This window comes from Pangasianodon hypophthalmus, chromosome 24 (assembly GCF_027358585.1).
Source record: "Pangasianodon hypophthalmus isolate fPanHyp1 chromosome 24, fPanHyp1.pri, whole genome shotgun sequence".
In the NCBI taxonomy this organism is placed as follows: Eukaryota; Metazoa; Chordata; class Actinopteri; order Siluriformes; family Pangasiidae; genus Pangasianodon; species Pangasianodon hypophthalmus.
The window spans coordinates 8,382,344-8,400,473 of NC_069733.1; the positions used below are offsets into that span (position 1 = coordinate 8,382,344).

General features: G+C 36.6%; 1 protein-coding gene across 1 annotated transcript; it reads right to left on the bottom strand.

The window, feature by feature from the left end:
• Positions 1–11,017: 11,017 nt before the first annotated feature.
• Positions 11,018–18,115, bottom strand: LOC113537216 (cilia- and flagella-associated protein 95). The gene is made up of 6 exons (XM_026931614.3): positions 17,937–18,115; positions 17,734–17,845; positions 16,495–16,604; positions 13,977–14,045; positions 13,190–13,250; positions 11,018–11,471 (listed from the first exon to the last, which is right to left on the bottom strand). Exons 1-6 carry the CDS (start codon positions 17,969–17,971, stop codon positions 11,310–11,312), a joined length of 549 nt encoding a protein of 182 aa, XP_026787415.3. The 5' UTR covers positions 17,972–18,115; the 3' UTR covers positions 11,018–11,309.
• Between the last annotated feature and the right edge of the window lie 15 nt (positions 18,116–18,130).

Sequence of the window (18,130 nt, forward strand, 5' to 3'; positions counted from 1 at the left end):
GCCTCACAACAAGCATTTCAATGTACAGCTGTCCCTGGCATTTTATGTGCATGACAAATAAACTTGAAACTTGAATCTCCAACACACGTTTTTTGAGGTTTTTGAGATTTTGAAGAACTTGTGTTATACTGAATTATTGATTGCATTGCACATTTCTGTGCCAACCTCTTTGCCACTGTTAAGATTTTATGAGGATAAGTCAAATGAAAGCCTTAACTTCTTTTATTTTGCATTGTTTTTGCAAATTGGCACTTTTGTCACAAAAGTGTATCAGGTTTAAGGTATCAAGGGGGCTTTTGAAAACAATGGAAGAGCAGTACATTTTTTTAAACTTTTGCAACTATAAATTTAATGTATTATTTCTTTACTTTAATTTAATTTCAGTAAATGTTTTCATTTCAGCTACTTCTGCAGAACAAGCAATTGCTTTGAGGTTACACGGGAATCCTAGCCTCCCCTAAAATTTCATTAAAATGTGGCAGTGAAATATTTCTACACTATATGGCCAAAAGTATGAGGACACCTGGCCATCACGACCAGATGTGCTTGTTGAACATCACATTTGATGTAGTTTAGTCCATGATTTGCTATTATAAAAACCTCCACTGTTCTGAGAAGGCTTTCCACTAGATTTTGGAGTGTGGTTGTGGGGATTTGTGTTCATTCAACCACAAGAGCATTAGTGAGTTCAGGGACTGATGTTGGGCAAGGAGGCCTGGTGCACAGTCAGCATTCAAATTCATCCCGAAGGTGTTCATTAGGGTTGAGGTCAGGGCTCTGTGCAGGACACTCGTGTTCTTCCACTCCAAACTTGGCAAATCATGTCTTACATGGACCTTTCTTTGTGCAAAGGGACACTGTCATGCTGGAACAGGTTTGGAATAGGTCCATTAGTTCTAGTGAAGGGAAAAAGTAATGCTACAGCACATAAAGACATTCTAGGCAATTGTGTTTGGGGAAGAACCACATATGGGTTTGACAGTCAGGTGTCCACAAACTTTTGGTCAAATGTTAAATGTAAAACCGTGTCTATATTATTCATCACTCTTGGTGAAATTCTATTTTTTTAGCAAATCAAATGATCAGATGTCTCCCTGCAGTGTCATGTTGTTTGTTAATTTAACAGTGGACATCCCAGCATGCGTGAAATCTCCTTTGAAGTCCCTGCCATAACGCTGATAGGAATCAAATAAAGTCTGGCATCTATGGGATTCTATGACAGATTCAAGTTCAGTGTGTCTTAATGGGAGGAAACATTAACATTCATTTGACAACAGGCTTTTAACGTCATTTTGGGTCAATTCAACAACTCTGGGGGTGAATGGGAGTATGTGTGGGTGGGTTTTGCATAAAAAAAAATATCTCGTTTACTGGACAGTGCACTCTTAGTTTGTCCAGCTTGATCTCTCAAAGGGCTGTAACCTCATAAACAACTGCCAATCACTGAAACAGTAATGAACATGCCTGATATCTCAGACTTAAACATATCAATGCCAGTCAGACAAACAGAGTGCTCAGAGCTGCAGTAATCAGTCAGTAACCAAATCCATGACAGTTTTATATGACTTGTATAGCTCGTAATTTTTACTGTTGTAATAATTATATAAACTATACTGTGTAGTATAAAGTTATGTTTGATTATTTGCATTTGTTTCAGATTTCTTTTGGTTTATTTATAGGCCTACCTGTTTAGCTGTCACTACCTTCTTCTGTGAAATTTAGCTAGCTAGATAGCAGCTTAGCTGATTTTTAATGCAACGTCATACACTTCTAATTTTGTCGACCTGATTTTCTTCTACAAGAGACACCCATGCTTCCCCTATTTTACAAACCACCAGCTGCCAGTATTCTCCAGGTTTTGTGTCTCTTGTATTATGACTTTATTATTATAGACCCTCAAGGTTCTAATTTAGATTCTATATTATTCTACCTTTAATATAAATATAATTTGAAGATAATGTTGCTTTTAACTTCTATGCTTATGATGCACCACAATGCTTATCATGTTAATGCCTATTAATTTGTTTTTAAATCCAGAAACCTAGCTTATATACAGTTGTTGGGCCTTTTATTATATATCTATATCCATATATACACCAAGGTAATATATTTTTCATGATATGTAGTAGTTCTCGAAGATTTATACTTAATTCATTGTAGATTGTTTCATTAATGTGCTTTTATATAATTTCTGAGCATTTACACTGAGCATTGGAGGGATTGCATATTAGTCCAAGACACTAGATAGCAACAAAATCTGGGTGAGATCTGGCTTACTTTAGGCCCTTCTGGTTTAATTCTGGCACAGTTTTTTTCACAGTCTTGTGTGAAACAGCATTAGGCTGAGCTCTGGCATGAGTTTGCAGCTTAAGGGCCATTCGAGGGGAGTGGTATGTGGGCCTAAATTCGACCAGATAAGGCCCACAACCAATTTTGCTAATCTGCTATCTATAGAAGTCCAGAAAACCAATGATAAAAGTTCCACTAAATATTTAGCTAGAAACAATGACGTATGTAATCAATCGCTGAGGTATTAATGCAGATTATCATGTCAAAGTCCATTTTGTAAAAGGAATCTCTCCTCTCTTCTGCACACCATGTTCTCTGTTTCTCTCTGTGTTGCAGCATGAGATTCAAAAGGCTTGAAGCATTAGCTGCTACCTTTGTTGTTTCTTCAAAAGCCAGCAACAATTTGGATGAGGTCATGGAACAAATCATAGCATTTGGCTTTTACAAGGGCTGTATGCTGAAACTGGCATTAAGCTGGCGAAGAAGAATCACAGCACAGCCATGCACTAAGTGGCCTCATGAAGTGATCCAGTGGCAGTAAAAGCAACATTATGTCGTCTTGTTTCAGTGTAGATATGATTTAGTCTGACATGAGTGTAAACCAGCACACCCAACTCCAATGGATGCACATAAAAAATAAAAACACAAGCATTCCGTCGCTGCCCATGTTTGCTCTCAGGCAGAAAGGCAAGGCATTATCATTAACGCACTCTCGTGAGTGTGCTCGGCCATTCTTGTAGAATGTAAACTTATCTACAGGCCCAGTTAAGGCAGAATTTAAACAAACTGTGTTGCTGTGTGGAACTTATGGCTCCAGGATCTCCTCAGCTCCCCAACGGGCCTCAGCAGAGCTTTGCTCAATCCCCTGTATGTTAGCTCATGACTTGTTATAATCTATTGCTCAAGCTTTTTCATTAATTGCGGCCAAGAACAGGAGTAAATTATGATGAGATTTTCCAGAGTAGTCTGCACCTACCACAAAACTTTATTTCTATTAATTTAGGATCTCTAGAGCTCTCCAACAGGCCTCAGCAGAAAAATATGCCTCTCTATGTGATCAGGGCAGGGTTTGCTCTTCACCTTAGAATCTTTTAAAAGTGGTAGCTGAGGCTGGGTGTAAGGCATGGTCGAATTTTCCAGTCACCTGCCACTTTTAGAACTGTCAGCCGTCTCTGTAGTGCTGGAAACCGAAAGCTGAGTCTACTGGAAAACCAGACTGAAAAAAACTGAACTGAAATATGTTTTGTCTGTGCTTCACAGGACACAGTAGCTCTATGTGAATGTGGAACATATATGCTTTACGCTAGATACAAGTAAACGGTTTCCAAGACATATGAGTCGCCATACTAGTATGCACAGCTGTAATATATTGGTGTTGGAGGTGGAGTTAAAAATCTTCCCATACAACTCGATCCTCTTGAAAGCAGATGCTGAGCTGACTAATTTAATGTGTCTGACCATTATATGTAATTCAGGATAATTTCTGTCCCTGCTTCAGCAAATACTTTACTCTGTTATCAACTAAAACTACATAAAATGCTAAACGACTGAAAGAAAAGGTTTAATATTAGACACTTTTTAATTTAAGAAAATATATGCAACCCTTTTATCACGGCTAAATTATTGTGGAACGTCATGACTCAATCATATTACGCTATAATAATACTACAATATGCCTCATCGTATGCCCATAAACCTTACTAGGGTAAAGCGTCCTCCAGATTCTCCAGTTTTGGTAGACATGCAGATAGATGGCTTGGCTATGCTAAATTGTGTGACTGTGTGTGTGTGTACGATGCCCTGCAATTCACTGCTGACTCATTCAGACTGTATTCCCTCCTCAGGCTCTGTTTTCCTCGGATAGACTCTGGATCCATCGTGACCCTGACCAGGGTAAAGAAGTTTAATGAAGATGAATTAATGAATGATAACCATATCATCTAAAATTTAATGAAAAGTGCATTGTCATTATTATAAATATATTTGAATCAGGCTTGCTTATACACTCCTCTGAAATTCTTCATAATTTTTGAAATATACAAAAACAAGACAGCTTTGGAGGCATGGTTTCTATCAGATCTTAACTACTGGGTTATAAATTCAAGGCGTATTAGCTGCACTTAACCCTCTTGATGCTGTTTGGCATTCAGCTCTCATGTTAATAACTTTTAGTGAATACACTTTGGATTATTGTGTTTTATATAGAGAAGTGGGATTTGCTTCTGTCAGCATTAGAAGAGACCCACACTGGTACTCTTATGTTACAATATACGTCTTGTATTTATTGTAACTCTATTGTAAAAACTTTTTTCTAGATTTAAAAAAATTAATAAATGAACTGCATTTACCATGAAAAGGGATTACTCTGATATATGAAAAAGGTTCTGATTAAGATGCCTTAGGTGATGTATTTTTGTAAGTCTGTTTTTATGGATGTATGAAAACAACTGCTTCAGATAGATATCTTTAGGCATGTGCACACGTGTGTGTGTGTGTGTGTGTGTGTGTGTGTGTGTGAGAGATTAAGTGGTGTGGCTGATGCTGTGCAGATGTAAATATCGCTACAGGTCAAGGGTAAGATGTACGGGTTCACCATATCCTAGGGCCCATTTTGACTTTCTACTCTGAAATATGGGTCTATGTCCAAACAGCAGTATAATTTACAGTATGTAACTGTTACCATATTACTGAAGACCATATTTCCAATTATTTTATCAGCACATAAATAAAACACTCTCAGAAAAAAAGTCAAACCTAGAATCCCTCTTCAATTGTCAATCTGGCGATTGCATGGATAAGAGCCCTTAACTATACAAATAACATTTTGAAGCACCCGTGAAGATTATAGTATGCATTATAGTTTGAAAGGCCTATATAATAGATTGAAGGATCTATTTGATATGGTTACATAAAGATCCTAGAACCACGGGGTACACACTTGTAACTGAGAGTGTTAAAAATAATGCTGTGCAGTCAGATAAAAAAAATGATGTTTCACAAGGATGGATCTCTTTCTCATTCAATTTTTCCTTCTCTCTCAATAGTAGGATAAAGATCCAAAGCTGCATGCTGAATATTCTGCTTCTCTCTCTCTCTCTCTCTCACACACACACACACACTCTCTCTCTCACACACACACACTTTCGGTCTCTTCTCCTCAATCTTTGCCATGCAGAGGCTATGTTTGGACAGTGTTCTATAAATTTTCCCTCGGTCAGGAAGCCCTCTCGCTTCAGCACAGAGATCAGCACTGAAGTTAGCATGTGTTTAGTTTGGAGCCCCAGAAATGAAAATGGAGGGATTAGTGGAAGGTAAATCCTGTGCTATCCAGAAAAAGCTTGCAGGTCATACCAGTCAGGATATGAAGATATTTCTGAGAGTATGATGTCAAAACATGTTCCCTTGAATTCTTGAATCTGATTACTCAGAAGGTGTTGATTAATATTCTACAACAGCAAGGCACTGACAGTAATTGAAATCACAACTTTATATTAATGGATTCATTCTAATATGTTATTTGTTTTATATTAACAGCTCATTCACAGGGATTTCTATGGCGGATGTGCCACGTAACGATGGGGAAGTTTTCCTTGACAGGAAAGTCATCGAGACAGACAACTTTCTGTTTTCCAGTTTTTTGGTAACATGACAGGCTGTGTTTTCATTTTAATAACTCCATGAGAGAGAAAAAAGAGACGTTGGTGAAGTAAAGACTGTTTATAGCTACTATAATATACACTATATGGTCAGATTTTTGTGGACACCTGACCATCACAGCCATATGTGTTTCTTCCTCAAACTGCTGCCACAAAGTTGGAAGCACACAAATGTAGAGAATGTCTTTGTATGCTGTAGCATTACAATTTCAATTCACTGGAACTAAGAGGCCCAAACCTGTTCCAGCATGACAATGCCCCTGTACAAAGCCAGCTCCATGAAGACATGGTTTGCCAAGATTAGAGTGGAAGAATTCGGGTGGTCTGCACAGAGCCCTGACCTCAACACTGGAACACCGACTCCGCCACAGGCCTCCTCACCTGACATCAGTGCCTGATCTCACTAATGCTCTTGTGGCTGAATGAGCACAAATCCGCACAGCCATGCACCAAAATCTAGTGGAAAACCTTCCCAGAAGAGTGGAGGTTGTTATAACAGCAAAGGTCAGAAGTTAAAAAAGCACATATGAGTGTAATGAGCAGGTGTCCACAAACCTTTGGCCATATAGTGTGACTGATAACAGGAACTAACTTGTCTTGCAGATTTTCCACGACATTGAATGTAACTACAAAAGATTAATAGTATGACATGTCATTCTTTAGTAAATGAAATAAACACTCCAGGATGTACTGTCGTAGGAAAATATCAACTTCACAGTGGAAAAAATAACTTCACTTTGAGTCAGACCTCATCACACCACCTCGCTGTTGATTATTTTCCTATAAAAGCACACACTGTCGTGTTTTATTCATTACTTAATGCCTGACACTGTGTGGCAGAAAATGTAAAACAAAATTATAATGTATCTCAAGACAGTTTTGAAGATGATCTCTGTAAAACTTGTTGTGGCCTACTACAGTATTTCTTACAATAACCACACTGACGCAGATTATTTCAATATCAGGAAAAGTCAAATTATTATGAATACACTGTATAATATTATGCAACTGATATGTATATAGCAAATTTATCTCTTTGTTTTTTGTTTTATACTCACTAGCAACACATTACAGCTGGGTCCGAGGGATTGTGGGTAGGATGAGCCACCCAAAGCCATAGCCAGCATTACAGTATAATGTGCATGAAGACACTACATAGTGACAACCATCTACAATCTGTCTTGTAAGGAAACCACTATAAATAATAACAATAATAATAATAATAATAATAATAATAATAATAATAATAATACATCTCAAGCAGTAAGTAATTGATAGACATATCTATTTTATGTAAATCTTGGAGCTTTAAGTAGAACCAGTGAGTCACTGAGCAGTACATTTATTGAAACAGATAAAAGCTCATGTTTTATTTTATTATTTTTTTTATAACATACTGCACAATGAATGCATACTGTGTATAGCCTCTAAAGCCAGAATCAGTTCAGGATAATGGCTAAAAAGTGTGAAAACACGCAGCGTATTTCCCACCTAAAGCCCAGAAACTGTCTGCTATGAAGCCAAAGCACATGAGAGCAGGGAATAAGTCTTAGATAGCAAGCAGTCAGCTTTCTGATAGTCAGCTTTATGGACTACAGCTGGCTCTGATTATCTCATCTCATCCCTGCTATCTAGTTACCATGACTACAAAGAGATGTCATATATATATATATATATATATATATATATATATATATATATATATATATGTATATATGTATATATGTATAAAATAAAAAAATAAAAAAGATTTGAACTAGTTCTTTAAAAAATGAGCAAAATAAGATCACAGGAAAAAAATGTAACTTCATCTTTCTAGGATTTCATTCTAATCTGCTGTGTCTCTGGGCATTGTGCCTATACAGCTCAACGAACTCATTGAATTGTTATGCAAACTTAAATAGGACTGGAACAGTAAATCTCATATTATACCTTGTGTAAATATTATAGTAGCTAAAAGACATAAGATGCACCCTTAGTTTCTAAACGTGTTTGACATTTATTCAATCATCTATGCAAAGGAGTATTCAGAGCTCGTGACTTAAGTGAAAAAGTTATGCCAATATTTACAAGGGAAATTTGTGCGTTTTTCAAGTGAGTTTACGCAGATACTTAAATCGATTTTCTGGGTGCACCTTTCCGATTATGCAAATCATCTGTGTGTGAGCCGACATTGCTGAAGAAAAATGGGCTTTAAGATGCATTAGGTAAGCCTTTTTTTCTTTTTGAATGATTTTCTTTACTCCTTGAGCCCACTCCCCCATTCCCGCCCATGTTCATGAAGCTCTGTCAACAGGATCTTAGGAGGCCCGTAATGCATAGTGTCTATAAAATGACTAAGAGGAAGCACATCCAAACACAGACAAGCATTCCAGGACGGGAAGTCAGTTTTCCAAATGCGCCTCTTCACTGAGTTAATGAACTTTTGCTAAGGCCACAGTTTAATCCATTGTTTCGTTGTTGTTGTTGTTTTTTTTTTATCATGTTCTATGTATCTTCCAGGTTATTTGTACAATTATGGAATAAAAAAATCATGTATTGTAAGTCCAAGGTCAGAATCACATGTAACTGAGACACCCCTCTGGTTTAGGTAAACTCCAGCCCAAGTGCATAACTGAATTTTCTGAATAGTGCATTCGAATGATGTCTGAAGGTCAATGTGTGCAATTTTGGAATGAAATACTCATTATGCACATTTAACTTAACTCTGAATACAGCCTTTAGAGCTTAATTTAATTGTTAAGGGGGCCTCATAGCCTCATAGCTCCAGGGTTCTGGGTTCGATCCTGAGCTTGGGTTACTGTCTGTGTGGAGATTGGCATGTGCTCCTCGTGTTCCCATGGGTTTCCAGAAAGCTGGCCTGGCCACACTAAATCAACTCTAGATTTGTATGAATGTGTGTCTGCATGGTGCCCTGTGATGGAATGGCGACCCGTACAGGATGAATTCTCCAGCCTTGTGCACAGTGTTGCAGGGATTGGCTCCAGGTCCACCGCGAACTGACCAGGATAAAGCAGTCACCGAAACTGAGCAAGTGAGTGAGATAATTGTTAGGATTTAACAACTACTCTTAGACTTCCATTACAAGTGAGGCTTCTCAGAACAGAGAAATGGTTTACAATTATTGTTTCTGTTAATCTCACATTCACTACAGATGCTTTAATGCTTTAATGCTATCAGGACATTATAGACAGACTTATTAGACATTACAGATATAAAATGACTGACTGTTCTCAGGATGTCAGGATGTTCAATGCATTGCTCTCCCAAAACAGTGAACATATCAGGTCCTTTACCTCCAGCACTGCATTGCCCAATAAAACATTATGTACTGTATTCATTTAGTCTTTAGTCTTTATATGGTGTCTCTTAGTCTTTATATTTAGTCTATGATATTTATATTTCTTATACCCATCTTCCACATGTCGTATGATTTGCTTGTCATGTAGTCGTGTGTAAAGGTCAACTGTATTGTCTTGTATGTTTCACCAACACAATGCAAACTGATTGACTTTTGTAAGTGTTGCATTACGTCTTCAGTTTGTCTGACAAAGCTGCTCCACTCAATATTGAAAACATATTTAACCCACGACCACTTGTCCTGAAATCCAAAACCATGACATCATCCCAAAAAATCCCAAAGGATGTCATTACATGACTTATTTATGTCAGGCACAACTGTCAAGGCTTGTTCTACTTCACTTTTCCAGTCATTTAATATATCCCTTCTTTCAACAGACATGTCTTTACTTCCACCTGACAATTTAAAACCTGAGAAACAACTAATAATACTAGCAATTATTCTTACTTGACAGATTGAATGACAATGAGACTGAATTCTGTGTACATCGTTGTATGGGAATCGTAATAATTATGGATTGTGTGTTTATTGCTCACTGGAGATCTGAAATAGCTTCCTTAAGGGGATGTCATGTGACTTTCTGAGCTGTGATCCAAGGATCCAACACTAACAATAGCACCCATGCATTCCAGACTGCCCTTTCCAAAAGTTTCCAGTCTGCTCTCCTACCAAACTACTGCCTCCGTTCTGACCACTCGCAGTTGGCTGCAATATTTAGCTGCACTGCCACAGCTTGGTGTTTATATTGTCACGAATTCAGAGAAGTGTGTGTGTGTATAAGGTTTGATTCACGTATTCAGCTACTCATTTGGAGCAGCCATTTGCTTTAAAGTGGTATCATAATATAAAATGACTGATGAACGTCACCTTTTTTCAATGGAATATATCTCTCAATTGGATGATTACCCTGGCATTAAATCATTTTCGGGTAGGAAGAGTCTCTAATTGTAAGGTTGTGACTTAGTCATGCATGTAAGCACCTCATAATTGAGTCGAAGAAGGAAATGTTTGAGATATGTGAATCCTAGTAAAGATAATATATGTGACAAAGTGAAATACACTGTAGTACTCTAACTATTCTAGCTATTTAAAAAAAGCACTAAAATGTGCCCTTAAATAGTGTTACTATTAGGACGCACTGGGACTTGTATCAGTGTATCTTGTACCTTTTAAACTTCCTAAATGTCTATTTACACCATTACACTCCACCCTTAAATTAAACCCATAAATAGAAACTATAAACCACAAATCTTAAGTGCCGGTAAAAGAAGATTTGAGATACCAGTTTGTGTTTTAATTTATGAGGACTAATATTTAGGTTAAACAGTTATTTCTTTCCGAAAGCACATTCTTCTGTGGACGTCTCTGCTATAATGGTATGAGCCCTTCTCTTAAAAAAGGAAACCAATAACCAGTTGAAGCAACACGATGGCAGTGTTTTTTAGAGATGCACAACACATCAGCCATGGTGACAACTGTTCCGAGTAAAGAAGATGATGCAGGAAAAGAATGTGCATTTCTAATTTAAACCCTACATCTGCTGTTCAGCATAGTTACGGTGTGTGCAGGCTGCACAGTTTTTTTTGCTGAGCAGGCCAAATCTGACTGGAAATATGGACTGAAGCCACTAACTTGTATACATGGAATAAACAACCCTTGTTGAATGATGGTCAACTTGAATAGATAATGGAAGGAACAGGTATAGCAGCGAAGGAATAGATTTATTTCACCAGTGGCAAGGAGAGCAAATTCCAGCACTGACCTGGCCTATACTGTGTTTATATAAGTTTTGCATGTGTGATGGGACATGGTGGGTGATTTAGATGACTCTGAATTATCCATATATTCCATAATTTAAGAATTTTCAGGTATTAGAATGTTATAAATCATAAAAAGAAAAACATAAGCAGGACATACTTTATTAAATATTGCCCTACCAAATCCAAAACAAGTAAGAGAAGGTATGAGAACAGAGGCTGTGCTTATGGGCATGAACGATTTATTTATCTATACAGGGAGTTTGCCATTCCCTGGACTACAGCCTGCGCATCATTAAAGTCCTGCCAGGTATTTCGGCCCCACCGCCGATGATCTGCCACATCAGTGAACTGAGACTGGTGTCTTCTGAAATCCAGCGTCCTGTCCATCAGTTCCTTGGCTTGCATCTTTGGACATGAAAAAGTCATTAATCAGGACTGAGAAAAGTGAAACACCAATGAATTATATTCAGCGTTAGTAATTTAGATATTATTAAAAAAAATCCAAGGTTTTTCAACCGAATGTCTATCTACTGCATCTCCAGTATGGATTAACACAGACAACAATTTCCATGTTTCCCTGAAAAGAACAAATCCCATTTACATGAAACACACATACAGTGGTCTAAGGCCAGTCACTGAGTCATCATGTTTATGCCTTTTCCATGAATTCTTCAGTTAATAAATTAAGCTATAATAATTGCAGCTCAAAGTAAACTCAGCAGAGCTTCAGTTTCTACCTGATGCATGAAAACGGCAAACTTTAGAACAAGCATAAGCACTGTAAATGGAATAACTTTTTACTGCATTGCTTCAGTGTTGCATAAAACTACATAAGGACAGTTTTGCTAAGACTTGCTCTCATATCTGTCTCATCCTAAGATCTTTATTGTTATAGTGTAAAGGCTGTAGGTTTAAATTTGCATTATATATTGAAGTAAAATTCAGTAACTGAATTCATTCACTGCCCTTAGGCTTCCATTGTGAGTGAGTTGAGTAAACGGTTTTTCAACTCTTTTCTCAGTACAGGAAAACATGGAAATGATTCTCCTTTGGATTCACACATCAGGGTTGATAGGGATTATGTTGCAATGTTAGTGTACATCTTTAGGCTGGGTTTGTTCTGGTGCTTTTTTCCTTTGTTCAGATGTGCTTTTTTTTCTTCGAAATTTATCAAGCTTTATTCATGAGAATGTCATTGTGCAGTTCACAATTTAAAAAGGAGTTTAAATATAAAGTGTTTGTGTTACAACAGGGTTTCTAGGGTAATATTCCTGCTTAGGACATGCTGCTACTAAGAACTATTACTCACATTGTAGTAGTTATACTTAATGTTATGGAACTTCTGCAAAACTAGTTAGTTCCTATTATCATTTATATCATGGTAGCTATAAACAGTTGTGTAAACAGCTCCTTCATGAGCCTCTCTTTTTTCTCACTCTCTCTTGACTTTAATAAGACACAAAACAAGTGCAGCTAATGTTACAGAGAACATTGCTCTGTCCTGAAGACTCTCCCATTGTGGAAAACCTACTGAGTGTTACAAAGAGCTAACACTGGAGACTCCTTCCATAAATATTAAATAAATAATCTCCTTACAGAAAGCTTCACTGTATCACCACACGTTTGTAATCTGTTTATTATTAGCTTTAGATTATTGTGGAGCATCTGTTACTGTGTAAGTTTTTGCTATAGAAATGATGCCATATTAGAACAAGTGCATTAATAATATAATTTCCCTTGCACTACTGAAACTACTGAAAATTCATCAACACCTTCTGACCAATCAGAATTGAGAATTCGACAGCGCTGTGGTATAAAATAGCATTATCATAATAACAATAATGAAACAATAAAAACACACAGGATAAGATAAATGAGCAATGGCATAATCCGCCATACCTCAGAGCCAGATCTATGATTGTGTGTCTTTGGTATCAAGCAGCTGCCACTAATATAATTTTCTGTATAATAAGTGGTACAATTCAGGTTTTGCCAAAAGAAATATAGCTGTATTACCTGTAAACTGTATCAGCCTGGTGGTTGATCTGATCTCTGAATCAAATAAGCCTCTTAACAAAATCAGTAATGTTATTGTTTGTACAGTACACTGTTATTATACTTACTGCCTGCTTGGTTGTATTATGAGGTGGAACATAATCCATTGCATATGTAGTAATTAACTCACTGAAATAAGAAGTATACAGTGGCATTAGATTCTGATCCTATACAACAATCTGTAATGTTATTTAGTTTTATAAAACCAAGGCTATTACTAATCAGCCTGGCAACTGAAATGAGATCTACTAAACCCTTGAGCCTTTGCAAACAATACCACGACTAGTGTCTTATGTTGTAAAATTCAATTATTTTTTTCATCAAAATACCCCTGGCTAATATTGATTTCTTTCGTGACTATTTTGTGACAACTAATTACTATATCTCTGCAGAGTTCAGCAGGAGTTCACCAGGAAATGCCTGATATGGCACTAAAAATCAGTGTTCACCCTGAAAGAACCAGGACAAAAGAATTCCCAAGAAACACTCAATTTAGTGAAAATGAATAAAGTTTCGCTGAAGCTTTATTTCACTGAATAACGTTTTTCACATTCTCCTCTTAAGGAGAAAAGAAATAGAAAGTAACCTTAAAATGCAATCTGTAAACTATCACTTCTTTTATTATACAGTAAGCATAAATCACACTGTATAAAAACACAAAGCATTTAATTACATATATTTATCCTGGACAGATACTTACAGATACTATCGCAAAGAATAACAAGATCACTATTTCCCTCTACTGGGCATCAAAGTAAAAAACAGGCTTCCTGTCTGTTAGAATTTGCATTTTAACATAAACAAGAGTCTAGTAAAACAGTAGAGTGAAGTACTGCATGAAATTCTCTTACTTACTTTTCATTACAGCTTGGCTGATAGCAGGAGAGGACGGATTTGCCAGCTGTGTCTGATGTTCCTGTTTCTCTGCAGAAAACAAAAATGTGTATTAAATCACAGGCCTGTTTGATGGACACATATGTTATTATATACTATTTGTAGAAGCATCACTAATAATAATAATAATAATAATAATAAAGGTCTTAGTAGTAATAGTAGAAACAGAAGCAGAGGAAGAAGAAGCTTGAGGACATTAACAAGCGAGAAGCAATACTAGTTGATAGTATGAGCAGTATTATATAATACACAGACTACAGTTATTATCTCGCTAGCAGACGTTTGATTTTGTTCTGCTGCATTACGTGAAAATGTTTTGTTAACTTAAGCTAAAGACCTATCCTATATATGTGTTGACACTGAGACGTATCTCTTACATGTTGCAGAAAGACCTTCTTGGAACGTTTTGAGGACATCAGACAGAACATCCTTTGTACTGTTTACTGGCCTTTTGAGGATTTTTAGAGGATGTTCTTTTATTAACTGGGGATTGTAAGGGGGAAAAAAGACTTCTTCAAACTTGTGAAAAATGTGAATGCCTTTATTCCAATAACAACAATAGCAAGGCTGAAAAAAAAAGTACCTCAGCTTCAGTGGAGTCAGACTGAACCCAAAGCATCTGAAACCTTTGCAATATATACCGCTTGAACAATTATTATTATTTATATGCAAACATTTGGTATCCTGTTGACTGACATGGCCCTTTTTAATCTATTCCTTTTCCCATCCTATGATTTGATCGACTTCCTGAATTGATCAGCATCCTAGTGTAAGTGTGAAAAAGTGTGAAAGTGAGGTCAGACCAGTCTTTTTGACTATGATGACTAGGATATTTGCGGTAACAGTTTATCAGTCTTAAGGCATGGGAGAGAAGAACCCGAAGTGTTTGGTTTGAGATCACACCAGATCAAAACCCACTTGTCCAGCAGACTCTGTAATTTCTTATAAGATACACCTGATCCAACTGATCAGCAGCTTGTCTAGCATATATATCAGCCATTTAACAAATGTTAATCTTCACAACTCCTCACAAGTCCTCTTTCACAACTCCATACATTTTCAATTCTGTTCATATACTATTGACCTCTTTTGAGTGACTAACATTTTAAAAGTATGTTGCTATTTGGCAGATATAAGCTGATTTGCTCACCTTTCTAGGTGTTGCGCAATCGTGGGGCAGCGTGCTCACTGCTCCTCTTAACTCCACAGAGTTATTATTGCACCTAGTGGTCAGAAAATGGGACCTACAACAAGCACTAATAGGGGCCTACTGGGGCAGGAATCACGGTGCCCCATGCTCTCTCAATGAATATTTGCAATGGAGGAGCAGAGGACAGGGCAGTTAATGACAGGGTTTCCAGGGTTGTGGCTTTTACACCAAATTAAATATTAAATCATATCCCATATGCAGTGCACATATCCGCATAGCGCACACATCCGCATTTAATATCTGTACTGTTTGTACTGCTGCTGCCACCATCCAACACTATACATACTATATTGCACTATATTGTATGTTTACAACAGGTTTACAGTATTTACAATATTTACAGTATGATCACACATATTCTTTTATAATCTTTTATATTCTATATATTCTTATACACATACACACACACACACACACACACACATATGTATATATTTTTCTTCATATTTAATAATTTTCTATATTTTCTTATTTTAAGTCAGAACAGTTGTAAAGCATTTCACTGCAAGTCATACTGTGTATGGTTATGCATGTTTGAATTTGTAATTTGATATATTAAATATCAACTCTAATAAATTTCTGCAAACAAAGGCAAACTGTAAGTGCAAAGTGTGTCCATTTTCTGAAAGATATTTTGCAAAGATGGAGAGAGGGAAAGGGGGATTATGGGGTAGATAATGTCCATACATCAGAAATGCATGTGCACCACAGTGACCTTGCTTCTCTCGCAAAGGCTGAGAAAAGAAGAGAAAGTGCCCTTCTTTTCCAATGCCCATTAGTCTCAAGTCTTTTGTTTGGTTTTTGAGATACAGTTGGACCAGAAATTTAGCTGAAACCTGGCAAACACACCAGCACTATTGACCACAGGTGAACAAAGGTATGTGGACTGCTCGACTGTACGCTGGATGACTGCATGTTGTTGATTTTCAACTGCCTATTAAAGGTTACTCTACAAATTCACGAACGCCTATATAGCCTATAGCATAAATCAAGTGTGATAGCATCTCACTTAATTTTGTTTTAGGTTGTGGTGTTATTAAAATGTTGTCCTGCCCCACCAAAATGGTCATGAGCAATAGTCAATTGATCAGTTAATTATCAAGCTCTTGATGAGTTGGATCAGACAGGTTGAGAGCAGGAAAATCCTCAAAATGTCCACACTGGGAGTGGAGAACCCCTAATTTAGAAATAGTCATAGCAGTAACTAGTAGTACAAAGAAAAGGATTTTACATGAATCCCTAAGAGAGAACTCGATGGGCCTGCTTTACCTGTCAAACACAAGAGAGTGGAAATAATCAGCCTGCACCATTAATTTTGCAGTGTGCTTGGCCTCATGTCCTTTCTCTGACTGAGCCATTTGGGTTGTTGTTCTCCAGTCCTGCGAAAAAGCAGATTTTTAACCAAATAATCCATTAAAGCCCACCAGCAACTTTAGTTACCACACATTATTTTCTCTTTTATAAAAATGTATCACCATATTCTACAGATTTTTAGAGAGTTGCACATGAAATAATACAAATGTATAAATGACTTTTATAGATACAAGAATTTTACTTCACATGCTGTCATGTGATAAAGCCAACTTCCTGCAGTTATATATAACTATATAAAACATATATATATATATATATATCTTATATATATCTTATAAGATAAGATAAGATAAACTTTATTAATCCCCGAAGGGAAATTCAGGTATATATATATATATATATATATATATATATGTTTTTTATTTACATTTTACATATGATTCTTAAGCTACTAGGATTAATATTTGAGTAGTAATAATTTAATTATTTTCTTACATTTGTTTTTAAATGTTATGAATGTTTTGAATATTATTTTACTGTTCATTGCTTTTTAGTAGTCTTTAACAAACTGTTTTAAAGCAGATGTTTTTTTTTTCAATTAAAATATGCCTCTTTGTTGTAAATCGTAATCTATTTCTCCAAATAAACTTGTTAACGTTTCCTAAGTGACCCTCTGTTTTGTCCTAACCATAGTGATTTAAGTGCTTAGACATTTACAACTTGCCAGGTATTTGAATCCAGTTAATACCTCAGCATGCATGAAATTACAGGAAAAAGAACTGGATTATTAGGTTTGGATTCAGATTTGATTATTCTTTCATCACAGTACCTCTGGCTAATGTTGATTTCTTTTGTGACTATTTTGTGACAGCTAACTTCTGTCTCTCTGCAGAGTTCAGTAATGCGTAATGTGATTAGGGGACAGCAGGAAATGCCTGACGTGAGCAACAAAAGTCAGGTTACTCCCTGAAAGAGTCTGAAAGAATGCCCTTGAATTTTTTCCTTTTAAGACAAAAAACAGAGTGAATGAGCATAAAATTTCATCTGTTTGATCAAGTACTGTTACTGACATGTTTACATGAAATCACTGGGAATAATCTGGACACATATGAGTCAATGTTACTATTAAAGTATGATTTTTCTTAATTTAATTAACTCAGTATACAGTATGATCTCAGTACAATTAGCACTTACTGCGTCCAAGTGTGTGCCAAAATGCTTGTATGTTGACTTGTGCAGTTTTCTTTGTCCATCACCACATGCAGAGATATCATAGTCTTTTGGTTCTGCCTCTATGTGTTTGTGCCTTTACAACACAGGGACTATTATTTAAGCAATTTCATTATTTTTACTCAGTCAGCAGGATTTCTTTTTTTTTTTTTTTAAATAATACTCACCAGTCTGAAATCAGCGTTTTCTTGCTGTAATTCATACTTAACCACCCTACCCAGATTGCTATAAAGATACTGATAAAGAAGAGCAGATATCTGCAGTATTTATTCTTCACTTTATTGGGAGGTATACTCCTAATCGAGGCGCGAGGACGTTTCTAATGACGCCACCTTGTTGCCATGTCAAATGGCAGAGTCTG

Excerpts from the sequence above, each read along its gene's own strand:
- LOC113537216 (XM_026931614.3), bottom strand. The coding sequence starts at position 17,971 with ATGAATTACAGCAAGAAAACGCTGATTTCAGACTG. Across the intron at positions 16,605-17,733 it reads TTGGCACACACTTGGACGCA|GACTGGAGAACAACAACCCA; the intron begins GTAAGTGCTAAT and ends GCTTTTTCGCAG. Across the intron at positions 11,472-13,189 it reads ATAATACAACCAAGCAGGCA|ATGCAAGCCAAGGAACTGAT; the intron begins GTAAGTATAATA and ends TCATGTCCAAAG.